The 12,974-nt window shown below is 38.1% G+C and overlaps 1 protein-coding gene across 1 annotated transcript in view; it reads right to left on the bottom strand.

The window, feature by feature from the left end:
- CTNNBL1 (catenin beta like 1) overlaps positions 1 to 12,974 on the bottom strand; it is a 169,071-nt gene that overhangs the window by 138,872 nt on the left and 17,225 nt on the right. Inside the window, exon 2 of the mRNA XM_065892012.1 lies at positions 839 to 1,027. Coding sequence (XP_065748084.1) covers positions 839 to 1,027 — 189 coding nt within the window. The remainder of the gene's footprint in view (positions 1 to 838; positions 1,028 to 12,974) is intronic.

The following is a 12,974-nucleotide window of genomic DNA, read 5'->3' as shown; positions in this document are numbered from 1 at the left end:
AAGACAACAAATGAGTAAAATACAAACAGGAATTTCAGATCATGATAAGTGCTGTGAAGACTGTATACAGAATAAAGTGATAAGAGAATAAGAGAACGACTTGCAGGGCTACCTCAGAGACAGGAACGACTTCCCTGAGGAAGAAACACCTGAACTGAGACCTGAATGAGAAGAAACCAGTCATGTAAAAAGCATCAGGGGAAGAAGAGCATGCCAGCAGAGGACACAGAAGTAAAAAGGTTCAGAGACAGGAGTCATTGCAAAGGCCCTAAGGCACCTTGAGGAACAGCAAATAGAAAGGGCCTTGGGTATATCTTTCCCTAAACCATATTTTTTCAGTCACATCTAAATACCTAATCCCCTAACTGCGCCTTTAATTTCTTCAACTTTGTTGCTTTGCGAAGGCCATCTCAACTGCCTGATAAGTCCTTCCTCCACTTGTTTGACAAAATTCTACTCCTCTTTCAAAGACTATTGACTGTACTTAAAAATGAGTGCCCTCTATGTGTCCTCAGTGCTGGCTAGGAAGCCTCTCTGACCCTCCTCAGTCCATACTAATTGCCCCACAGTTCAGTGCTTGGGCCTCGATTATAATATATAATCCAGAATAATTTAAAAACTCTATCTGTAATGTTCTTTACAGTTTGTAAGATGCTTTCCCAACTCCATTATTCCACTTAACCTTCATGTCAACACTGTGAAATAAGTATTCTTAACCCCATTTTACAGATTAAGCTGGGAAGTTCAGGGAAATTTAGCATTTAGCGCTGAATTACACTCTACAGATGCTGTGTCAGGGCCGAGCATCTGAGCTCCAAGCCCAGCTCTGCCACCTTACCTCATCCTCTTCCTCCTCACCCTCTCTGTCAATGATTTGAAGCAGCCGTTTTTTGTCATCATCTGCTTCTTCTACCACAGTCATTTCCTCCTCCCGAAAGCGGCCACGCTCTCGAGTACCAGCTTGTCTCCGACGCATCTTCAGCTCTTCCTCTTCATCATCCCGGGGACGTTTTGTGCCCCTGTTGGGCTAAGAAAGAGAAAAAAGAAACACAGGATTTTAGAGCTGGAAAATATGTATAAGGGCGTACATACCAAGCATTCTAAAAGTTTTCGGAATTCCCTGACTGAAAAACACCAGAGCACACAATTTCTCCCACAGAATGAAGTAAAGCTCTAAGTGGTTATTTTTCAGACCTGCAACGATTCTATAAACACATGATTACAGTCACCTACAAGGTAGCTGGTTTTTGTTACAAGTATTTTTCAGTATGCAAAGTTTAGCACTTCACAAAAGTTCCTGTATATACAGAAATCACGGGGAACAAGGCTACTTTGAGAAGGGAACGCTGGGTTAAGCTCAATTTACTAGTTAGGATTCAGTCCCCAACACCAATCCCTTGGTACCTGGTTTTAATTCAGATTTAGAAAAGATTATAGTCACTCACAAGTAATTCAAACAGAGAATATTACATACACAACCTCCAAGGGTCTACAACATTCTAAATTCCTACTTTACAGCAGAGGAGAGTAAGGCCCAGAGGTCAAGGATTACCCAAGGTCACAAAGCCAGGAGCAGCACTGAAAATAGAATGGCACTTCCTGACTCCTAGTCCAGGGCTTTTCCCACCGCACTGTTAGGGTCTCATTCTCCCTCTGACAATGCAATCCATGGAGGAGTTTTTACGATTGCTTGCCATTCAGCTGGAATAAAACTGAAATGGGCCTCAGAACTGAGGAAAAAGAGCACCGCACTAGATATCAAACAGCCCAATATCTCCATTCAGCTCAAGTTACTACTGTGCAACTTTGGGCACACCATTTAACCTCTCTAAGCCTTACTCTCCTCATCTGCAAGTGGAGGTTATCACCCTTTTCTCCCTGTGAACTTCAGAAAAGATGTTTTTGTGTGTATTTTAAAATTTTTTTCAGCTTTATTGGGATATAACTGACATATAACTTGTGCAAGTTTAAGGTGTACAACATGATGATTTGATTCATATATATTTTGTGAAATGATACCACAATAAGGTTAGCTAATACCTCTATCACCTCACATAATTACCTTTCCCCACCACCACTGATGGTGAGAACATTTAAGATCTCAGCAACTTTCAAGTATACGATACAGTATCATTAACTACAGTCACTCTGCTATACGTTAGGTCCCCAGAACTTATTTACCTTATAACTGGAAGTTTGTACCAAATGGTGGCAAACTGTAGTGAAAGAACACTAAACTATAACAATACTAAACAAATATATAAAATTATTACTATGAGTTAATTAATCCAAATGATTCTGTCTTCCCCAACACAAAACATTTGTGTTAGGCTCTTCAACGAGCTTTTCTTTATCTGTTACAATAACTGCACACACCAACAGTGTGCTAGGTACAATGTGGTATGTTACTACCAAAGTGAAGAAAATGCTACATTCACTGCCAGCCTGCTAAGTTGCTTTTGGTGATAACAGACAAATTTCTATTATACATGATACACATCTCACCCTGTGACTTATAACCCACACTGTTACTGAACTCTGCTACCCGAGTGGTACAAAGGCATTCCCCTCTATATTCATGTACCCTGCTGATTCCACATACCAGGTGCTTCAGTAAGTCTACGCATATGACATTGCTTAGAAAACTCACATTAGACAATTCGGTTTGTGGGGTACCACCTGCTATTTTTCACTCTGTTCCTGAGTCTCCCTGGGATGGATTATAATTTCATATGACCACACTCTATTTCCATAAATATAAAAATTACACAAATCTGCTGTCATCATTACTAGTCTACACGTTAAAAAAAAGAAGAAAAAGAAAAAGGAAATCAACATGCCAGTAACCAAAGAGTACAAAAAAAGGAGGTAGTGGTTTTCATGTGAGGAGAGGAGGTAGCTTGCTCCTAAAGGAGGGCAGGCTTCAAACGAGGTAGCTCCACAGCAGGTAAGGAACTTCAGCCCTCTGGGAGCACTAGTTCTTTCAGACTCCTAAGACAAGCCCTGCTGCGGTTCTATTAGTGTGAGCCTACTGCAGCAGCCAAATCAAAGCATGAGCTCCACAGTCCTCCACGGAGAGGGGATTTCTGGACTGTTTATCTCAGCGCAGAGAGAAAAGGCAGTGGACCACAATTAAAAGGGGAAAGCTAAATGCTGCCACAGTTAAGAAATGCAAAAAAAGAGAACAATGGCAATGTCTCTTTTGAACACATCTTCCAATCCACTTCTGTAAAACAAACATTTCAGAGGTCCAGGAGGAGTTTCATTTTTACCACTAATAATTTCCACTGAAATAGCACTTTCCTTCTGCAGAACTTAAAGCACTCCTTTTAATCTTCACCCCATCTCTGGGGATGAGAAGTAGTTAACAGTTCTATTTTATAAGCAGGGAGACAGGATGCCTGAGATCCTTTAATAAACTCTTACAAAGACAACCTGCTGCCTTCTAAAAGTTGAAACTGATCTCTGGGAAGTTTGCCAATTTCCATGATTCCAGGACCCTAGCTGAGACAGATCTGAGGGACTTTCAGGCAAGAACATATACCCATAAACATAAGTCATACAAGACGTTAGCCGAGTTAAAATAATATTTGTTAAACCATTCATTCAACAAATAATTTATTAAAGAATTCCAAGGCTTGAAGGATCCTCAAGTAATCAGTCTGGCCTAGTACCAGTCCCAGGCCTCCATTAGGGTAATGTCTAAATAGGGACACAGGGATAGACAGGGCTAGAACGGATTCTTGAGACAAGAATAGCTTTGCTAATCTTTATGAATAGTCTAAGCACATTCCTAAGAGGGCATCCTTTAGGTTTAGCCACTGTATCTCCAATTTCCTTCCCCCTCATACAGGGTATTCGGCTTTAGCGCCCCTCATGGAGGACAACTCTGTAGCAGAGCACAGCAGAACCCATCCCACTGGGATGCTTTGACATGGTTCCTTGACAAACATAACAGCTCCCACCTCCCTCTCCAACAGATGGATAAGCCTCCCAAAGGCCCGATATATTTTATTTCAGCATTTTTCTCTCCCAAGGCAAAATTTTAAAAACTTCTGTTCTTTACTTCTCTACTCAACTCCCAATTCTTTTTCAGATACTAACCCTCCAAATAAAGAAGTTCCTACTCATTTCTGAAATTTGACCATTCTGAGTAATAAAGGTTAAAATTCATTTCTTTAACAAATATATAATAAGTGCCAACTATATATAAGGCACTGTGCTGGGGACTGGGGACACATGGCATAAAGACAAACATTGCTTTGCTATCAAGGGGCTTAACAATCTAGGACATAGCAGTCCAATCAAAATATAATACAAGCCATAGATATAATTTAAAATTGTTTTAGCAGCCAAATAAAAACGAAACAGATGAAATTAATTTCAATAATATATTTTATTTAATCCAATATATCTAAAATATTACCTTTTCAACATGTAATCAATATAAAAAATTACTAATGAAGTATTTTACTTTTTTTTTTTAATACTAAGTCTTTGGAATTTGGTAGATGTATTTTACACTCGTGGTGTATCTCAACACAGAAGCAGCCCTATTTCATGTGCCCAACAGCCATGTGCAGCGAGTGGCTACCATACTAGACATCCCAGGTTTAGGGAATTTTCATCTGAGGGGTTCCTGTTCCCTGATAATGTCAAAATGAAATTGGATTTCTGGCAACACTGAATGAAATAGGGACTCATACACAGCTGAAGTCCTATTTGTAAAAGATCCCCATTAAAATCTGTGAAGCTAACAACACCCTGCCCCAGAAATAAACTTCTAGATTATATTTACCAGTATTCACCACTGAGAGAGTGATCAGTTATACAAAACAAAGCAAGAATATGTAAGTGGGGAAGAACCTAGGAACTGCCAAACTGATTTCACTACAGAAGAGACAAAGGACTCTGGATCCAGAAAGGCAGCACTCACAGCCTGTCAGAGAGGTCACCAGCTCAGGCCTGAGCTCTCCTTGCGTTTTACACAACCAATCCCAAGAGGATTAAGCCAGTCTTACCAGTCACCTTTGGAGATTAATTTGTTTTGGTATCTGAAAGGTGTTTGGAATCCCTCAAGATGAAGGAACGGCAAAAGAAATTGTTCTTAATAAAGTCATTTCTCTGCTTCTGCTGCCCACAGCAGAAAAATGATTAACTCTTAACTTCTGATGTAGTAGAACATCAGCCTTTTAAGGATTTTTACAATCTTCTACATTCCCTGCCTTATTCCCAATAGGTGGTGAGCGGAATAAATGCTCACTAAGCATTTGCCACCATCCAACCACACAGCTGGTACCCTTTCTAGGATACACAAAGGATTCCCACTTGCTCAAAGCTTATAGGAAGCTCCAAGAATATACATATAATATGTCTTTACTTTCCAAAAATCTTGATGCCTTGTGTGTGTTTGTGTGTGTATGATGGATGATATATATACCCATCCCCCTAGAAATAGAAATCAAGACATCTCCATGAAAGCTTTGAAAGAATTAAAAAATTAAATAAGCAATCTGCCTAGACTAGTCCCTGCATACCCAGACAATATCCAATCTAAGCTTTAGGTTTCATTTCTCTCCCCTCCTCCTCTTTTTAATTAAAAAGCAGTGAGAAGCTGTAGCTATAATGAGGGGCTGTGGGAAAATGCAGTTATATTGGGCTCAAAGTAATGTACCATAGGAAGAGGCTACATCACCAGAACGAATCCTAAATTAAAACTCCACTATGAAACCAACCCCATTTCCTCTGAGCATGCAATCTATATTATCGCATTTATGGTCTGTCTCGACCTCAATTAGACTTGGGGGTTGGGGAGAAGAAAGGGGACTTCTATAATAAGCAATAATGGTATCATTATGATAAATTATGAAAACACACAGTGCAATTATTAATGTGAAGAGCACATTTGTACCAGGCTATAACAATGGAGATGTATACTGCGGGGGAACATCTAAATATAGCTCAATATTCCAGGTTACCTGGCTAAGAAGTGGAGTAATTTTCATAAAATGTACTTTCATGTTAATGGAAGAAAAATATATTCATTTTATTAAGGAAATGGAAAAATTCAAAGGAAATCTTCTATTAACTTTATAATAAACCATGAATTCTTCACCTAGCATCAAGAAGGTCACATATCTTCAGAAAAGGGCCTTCCAATGGGGGCATAAAGTGCTGTTTCCTAAATATCAAACAATGGGAAAGACTCAAATGTGAGCTGAAAGAGATAATCTAGTTTATCCCTCTTTTTACAGAAATAGGGAAACCTGAGCTCGGTGGGTTTAAGCACCTTGTCTGTGGTAGGCAATAATATAAGCCTTCTAATTCCCAATATAATTCGTCTCCTCCTTCGCTATACTAACGAGTCATTCCTAACCTGTGTGCAATGGTGATATCCTGTTTGGAGAATGAATTTTGGAGTCAGATTTTCCTAAATTCAAATCCTGGTCGCTCTACTTAGCAGCCCTGGGAAGTAACTTACCCATTCCAGGCTTGAGTTTTCTCAATCTATAAACTAGGAACAACCCGCACTTTCACACAGACATTTTATATATATATATATATATATATATATATATATATATGTATGTACATAAAGGCCAATGTTTCTAAAGTGCTAAACACAGTTTAGCCCACAGAAGACAATACGTGTATCTCTCCTGGACACACCTGACTTAAAATCAAAGAACCTCAAGGTTGGAGAGGGTGTTGACCATTAATAGGTGTTAAAACAAGGATCCCATTTTTAACGTCAAAATATTTGACAGATCCCACCCCAGCTGCACTTTTTTAGTATCCAGTAATTGAGAAAATACACAATGACAACAAACAAATACATTTCTATGTATTTGGTAATACTTTTCATTGAATTTGTGTTTTTAACTCCCACATTTACAAGAGAGAAGAGAAGACACAGAGAAACAGAAAAAGAGAGACTGATTAATTTTGAGAGAGATTTTGAGAGATTGAGATTCATTCTACAGAAAATGCTTGTGTATATCTGGATTCAAAACCTCTTGCAATAATTCTGAGTCACTAGAGACAATCCAGACTTTAGGAATCCTTGATCTAACTCAATTATCCTTCTGAGGTTTGAAAACCCTTTAAAATATTTCTGCTAGGCATAGGCTGGGGTTTCCTAACACTTTCGGTGACCAGAAACTTAACCTCCTCCTAAACTGCACTCCCTCCATCTCTGGATCGCTCAGAGTTCATTCAATTAAGGGGAAACATTTCAACTTAATAATTTTCTTCCCCAGTCCATAATCTTTCTCCTTAAAGCAATATAAAATAGGTTTAATCTCACTCTCACATTTAAAAAGAAAAACACTTTATATTATTTTAAGACAGTAATCCTATTTCATTCTTCCTCTCTCATTGCCTTTTCTTTTTCAGAATAAACACTTTCAATATGAGATGGGAAGAATGTATGCAACATAGTTAAGGGAGGTGTACACATATTTAAATTCCTTCCTACCTTTATTTGGGGATTTCATAATTTCAAAGCTTTCTGATACCTCTTCAGGTGATTAGACATATGGAATGTCACAAACCCAAGCTTGTGGACGGACTGCTTTAACCAATACGAAGTGCTCAGAAATCATCTGCTGTTAACCTCACCTGATTACATTTAGTCAGAATAAAAAGGAGTTTTCAAACATTCATTTTTACCAGATGGTAGTGAGTGGCCTGACCCAGAAGTTACAGATGAGCTGCAGTAATGAGTTTTCCCTTGCCTTTGCTGGCTGCACATTCACTGGTGACATTTTACAACTAGGGCTTCTGGCTCAATCAATATTTGCAGGCTTCATGCAAAACCTGCCAAAGTTAACATCAGGGCTCCCTTGCAAATTTGCTTAAGGCATCAGAACTGAAAAAGCTCACAATCTCTAATGCTGCAACTATCATCAGCCAAAGTTCATAATTAGGGATCAGAGACAGAAAATTCTACCCACTCAAAGGGTTGTTGTGATGGTTAAAACATCTTACAAAGAGGTTTTGTGTAAGCTATAAAGTGCTATGGCAGTGTAAGGGTATATCATTATCATGTTTTTAAGAAATATCTGAGTGACTAGAACAAAAAAATCGCACAATTTGTATGGAAACACAAAAGACCCCGAATAGCCAAAGCAATCTTGAGAAAGAAAAACGGAGCTGGAGGAATCAGGCTCCTGACTTCAGACTATACTACAAAGCTACAGTAATCAAGACAGTATGGTACTGGCACAAAAACAGAAATATAGATCAATGGAACAGGATAGTAAGCCCAGAGATAAACCCACGCACATATAGCTACCTTAACCTTTGATAAAGGAGGCAAGAATATACAGTGGAGAAAAGACAGCCTCTTCAATATGTGGTGCTGGGAAAACTGGACAGCTACATGTAAAAGAATGAAATTAGAACACTCCCTAACACCATACACAAAAATAAACTCAAAATGGATTAAAGACCTAAATGTAAGGCCAGACACTATTAAACTCTTAGAAGGAAAACATAGGCAGAACACTCCACGACATAAATCACAGCAAGATCCTTTTTGACCCAACTCCTAGAGGAATGGAAATAAAAACAAAAATAAACAAATGGGATCTAATGAAACTTAAGAGCTTTTGCACAGCAAAGGAAACCATAAACAAGACAAAAAGACAACCCTCAGAATGGGAGAAAATATTTGCAAACGAATCAACAGACAAAGGATTAATCTCCAAAATATATAAACAGCTCATGCAGCTCAATATTAAAGAAACAAACAACCCAATCCAAAAATGGGCAGAAGACCTAAATAGACATTTCTCCAAAGAAGATATACAGATGGGCAAGAGGCACATGAAAAGCTGCTCAACATCACTAATTATTAGAGAAATGCAAATCAAAACTACAATGAGGTATCACCTCACACCAGTCAGAATGGGCATCACCAGAAAATCTACAAACAACAAATGCTGGAGAGGGTGTGGAGAAAAGGGAACCCTCTTGCACTCTTGGTGGGAATGTAAATTGATACAGCCACTATGGAAAACAGTATGGAGGTTCCTTAAAAAACTAAAAATAAAACTACCATACGACCCAGCAATCCCACTACTGGGCATATACCCTGAGAAAGCTGTAATTCAAGAAGAGTCATGTACCACAATGTTCACTGCAGTTCTATTTACAATAGCCAGGACATGGAAGCAACCTAAGTGTCCATCAACAGATGAATGGATAAAGAAGATGTGGCACATATATACAATGGAATGTTACTCAGCCATAAAAAGAAACAAAATTGAGTTATTTGTAGTGAGGTGGATGGACCTAGAGTCTGTCATACAGAGTGAAGTAAGTAAAAAAGAGAAAAACAAACACCGTATGCTAACACATATATATGGAATCTAAAACAAAAAAAGAAAAAAATGGTCATGAAGAACCTAGGGGCAAGATGGGAATAAAGACGTAGACCTACTAGAGAATGGACTTGAGGATATGGGGAGGGGGAAGGGTAAGCTGAGACAAAGTGAGAGAGTGGCATGGACATATATACACTACCAAACGTAAAATAGATAGCTAGTGGGAAGCAGCCGCATAGCACAGGGAGATCAGCTCGGTGCTTTGTGACTACCTAGAGGGGTGGGATAGGGAGGGAGGGAGGGAGACGCAAGAGGGAAGAGATATGGGGATATATGTATATGTATAACTGATTCACTTTGTTATAAAGCAGAAACTAACATACGATTGTAAAGCAATTATACTCCAATAAAGATGTTAAGAAAACAGATGCTCAATAAATATGTATTGATTAAAAAAAAGAAATATCTGAGTGGCAATTCCAGATATTCATATATAATTATATATTATGCCTATACAAGAATCATGGCAATATGCCACCTTTTTTTTCTGGAAGAAAAACAGGTACCAAAAATTCCTCAAAATCTCCAAGCAAAGTCATTGCAAATATTAAACAGAACCCTCATGTACTCATTAATTCCCAATTTAAAAAATTACAGGTACTAAGAGTACAGTAATTACTGGAGAATGTGGGTTTTGCCAATGTCCACGGTGTGGGGGGAGGTGAGGGGGAATCAATGTATCAAAAATTAACATTACCAAAGATCTCACTTATGATCTGTAATCTGACTGGCTGACAAGTAACATGAATATGATTTATAATTTAAATCACTAGTCATGAAGACACTACTTAATCAATTTTTCCTACCAAAAAAATTCTTACTCCTTGTTAAAGCCTGAATATATATCCATCTCATTTCCAAAGGGTGTGTAGATTTCTTTTTTGGAAGTACAAACTATTCTTTAGCATTCATGATTTACTTTGACATTTTCTCTGATTCTACATTTTCTCTTAATTCTACAGCTGCATCAGCTGAATATTGATTCTGTTTCTTTTTTTTTTTTTTTTTTTTTTTGATTCTGTTTCTTTATCAAGCCTAACAGAGGCAGATACTTGTAAAATCATTGTAAGGTAAACTATCTCCATTTTAACAGATATTATGAATGTTTTGTGAGCTACATCAGAACCATGATCATTCACTCAGGAAGTGTTTACTGAGCTAACAGAACCTGAACATCACTCTACTAGGTGTTGGAGGGAATATTAGACATCAAACCAAGAACAACAGAACTGCACTGACCTAAAAAAAGCAACACAGTATACAATGCAAAGAGCAATGGACCAATAATCATAAAAATCTGGGTGCTAGTGAATCACTTAAAAGTCACATGACCTTAGATAAGTCATTTGACTTACCAGCACTGCATTTAAAAAATGCTCTGCCCTTGCTCTGCTACCTCCCAGGATTGTCTTTAGTAAGATAAGGGAGAATAAGATTAAATAAAATAAAGATACAGCACTTTAAAGAAAAAAGAGCCTAGGATTCAATTTCTTTTAATGACAGCTAACTGCAAAGTCCTATATATACAATAGACTTTTCAGCTTTTGACAAGGAATAGAATCACAACTATGATTTCAAAAGAAAAAATACTGAGTAGCCCATAAGCATGTAAAAAGGGACCCAGTCTCATTAGAAATCAGGGAAATGCATATAAAAACCAGGAAATATCATCTGGTTGGCAAAAATTAAAAGCTGGCAATATCATGTGTTAGTGAGGATATAGAGAAACAAATTAAAACATGCTGATAGAAGAGTAAATGAGTACAGAGCTAATTGGTGATACCTAGTAACACTGAAGATGCATATATTCTATGACTATCCTAGCAGTTCTACTCCTAGGTATACACATTAGAGAAATTCTCAGACATATGCACAAGGACATATTTAAAGAATGTTCACTGGAGCATATTTGTAATAAGAAAAAAAATTTCAATGATCACTGGATGCATACATAAGCAGTAATCATTTTAAAAAAATGACTGGGAATAATAATCACCAAATTCAGGATAGTGATCGCTTCTAAGAAGGGTAATAAAGAAGTTGGATTAAGGACGGCTACACAATGAAATGGGATTAGGGAAGGGTACACAGGACACTTCAACTGTATTTATAATATTTTATTTCTTAAAAAATGATCTGAAATAAACTTGGCAAAATGGTATGGCTATGCACATACTTAGGGGGGAAGAAAAAGGAGACCACTAGAAGCTAGCAGGGAATCATGCAGAACAAGTCATGCCCAACTGGTTGTAGTCCCTTGATATTGTTACTGCTGATTAAGGTTAAGGGTTTACAATACCTATAGAGTACCTTTATCTCAACAAGATCTTTCACAAAGTCACTCAAGTGGGCAGACGGAGAAATGTGGGTGAATGGTAGTATAGAGAGATAGATTCGTAATAGGTTAAACCAAAAGAGTATGAGCAGTATAAAGTCCCTTGTTTAAATTCAAAAGAGCAAATAAAGTCCCTGCCAGAGGAAATATGACTTAAAAATAATTCATTCAGGAAACAGCTGATGGTTTTAGTTAATGTCATTTTCAACAGGATGGCCAACTTTAATTTTTTAAAAATCTAATGCATATTAAGGGTGCACTATTAGAAGCATAACATCTAATTCGACTATAGTCCCGTAGCACTGAGTTAGCTACCGCACTTGAAAAGAGGCATTACAATCTCAATATTGCATGAGCAGGAGAGTACAGGGTCTGGAAACCTTGCCATAGAAAAAAACCAATAAGGGAATGAGAGAAGAGTTAGGGAGGGACCCAAGAGTCACCTTCAGTTACTCAAATGATGCCTTGGAATGGAGTAAGCACGTATAGTGCTACCATGAAGAGCAGACCACCTTCCTTTCCCCTTTTGTTCCAGCTAGAAAAACCCTACTCAGCCTTAAACTCCAGCTCAAAGGCCACCTTCTCTAGGAGTCATCCAAATGCTCCAGTAAGACCTCTGCGCTTCCTCAGCAATGTATCATATCAACACACAACACGTGCATTAATAAATCTCCATCTTCTCTACTAAATCATATGCTAGGTCCTCAAGGGTAGGTGCCCTGAGATCTGACCCTTGCTGCTAACACCTCAGCACCCCACAGTGCCCAGCTCATAGCAGGTACTTAACCCACATTGCTAAATCAATGAGAGACAAGGGAAGAGGGCAGATAAACCAATGAACTATCCAAGAATCGTAATTCACTATTAGCAAATGTATACAATGTATGCATATTCTAGGAATTTCTTGGATCATTAGATTACTGCAACCAAGCAGAATTCATCTGTTCTATGTGTTCTATCTACATATTTAATCATTTTATGCCACCCTGGGCTATATAGCTTAGTAAATTTTCTAATGATGGCACCAAGTGATATTCAGAGGGTAAGAAGAGTAAAACTCAGATTCAGACAAAGTGTATCCATACAACCTCGTAATTTACAGATGAATAAACTAAGACTCAAGGATGAGCCTGAAGCCACAGAGCTGGGTCTGGAATCTAACTCTCACTTTTACAGCAGCAGTATACACAACCCCCCAGTCAGCTTTCCCTAGTCACAACTTCAGAAACTATCATCTAAAGGCATAATTT

This window comes from Phocoena phocoena, chromosome 15 (genome assembly GCF_963924675.1).
Source record: "Phocoena phocoena chromosome 15, mPhoPho1.1, whole genome shotgun sequence".
NCBI classification, from domain to species: Eukaryota; Metazoa; Chordata; class Mammalia; order Artiodactyla; family Phocoenidae; genus Phocoena; species Phocoena phocoena.
Note: the sequence above shows the minus strand (reverse complement) of the source record. Positions and strands in the feature narration are given on the sequence as shown.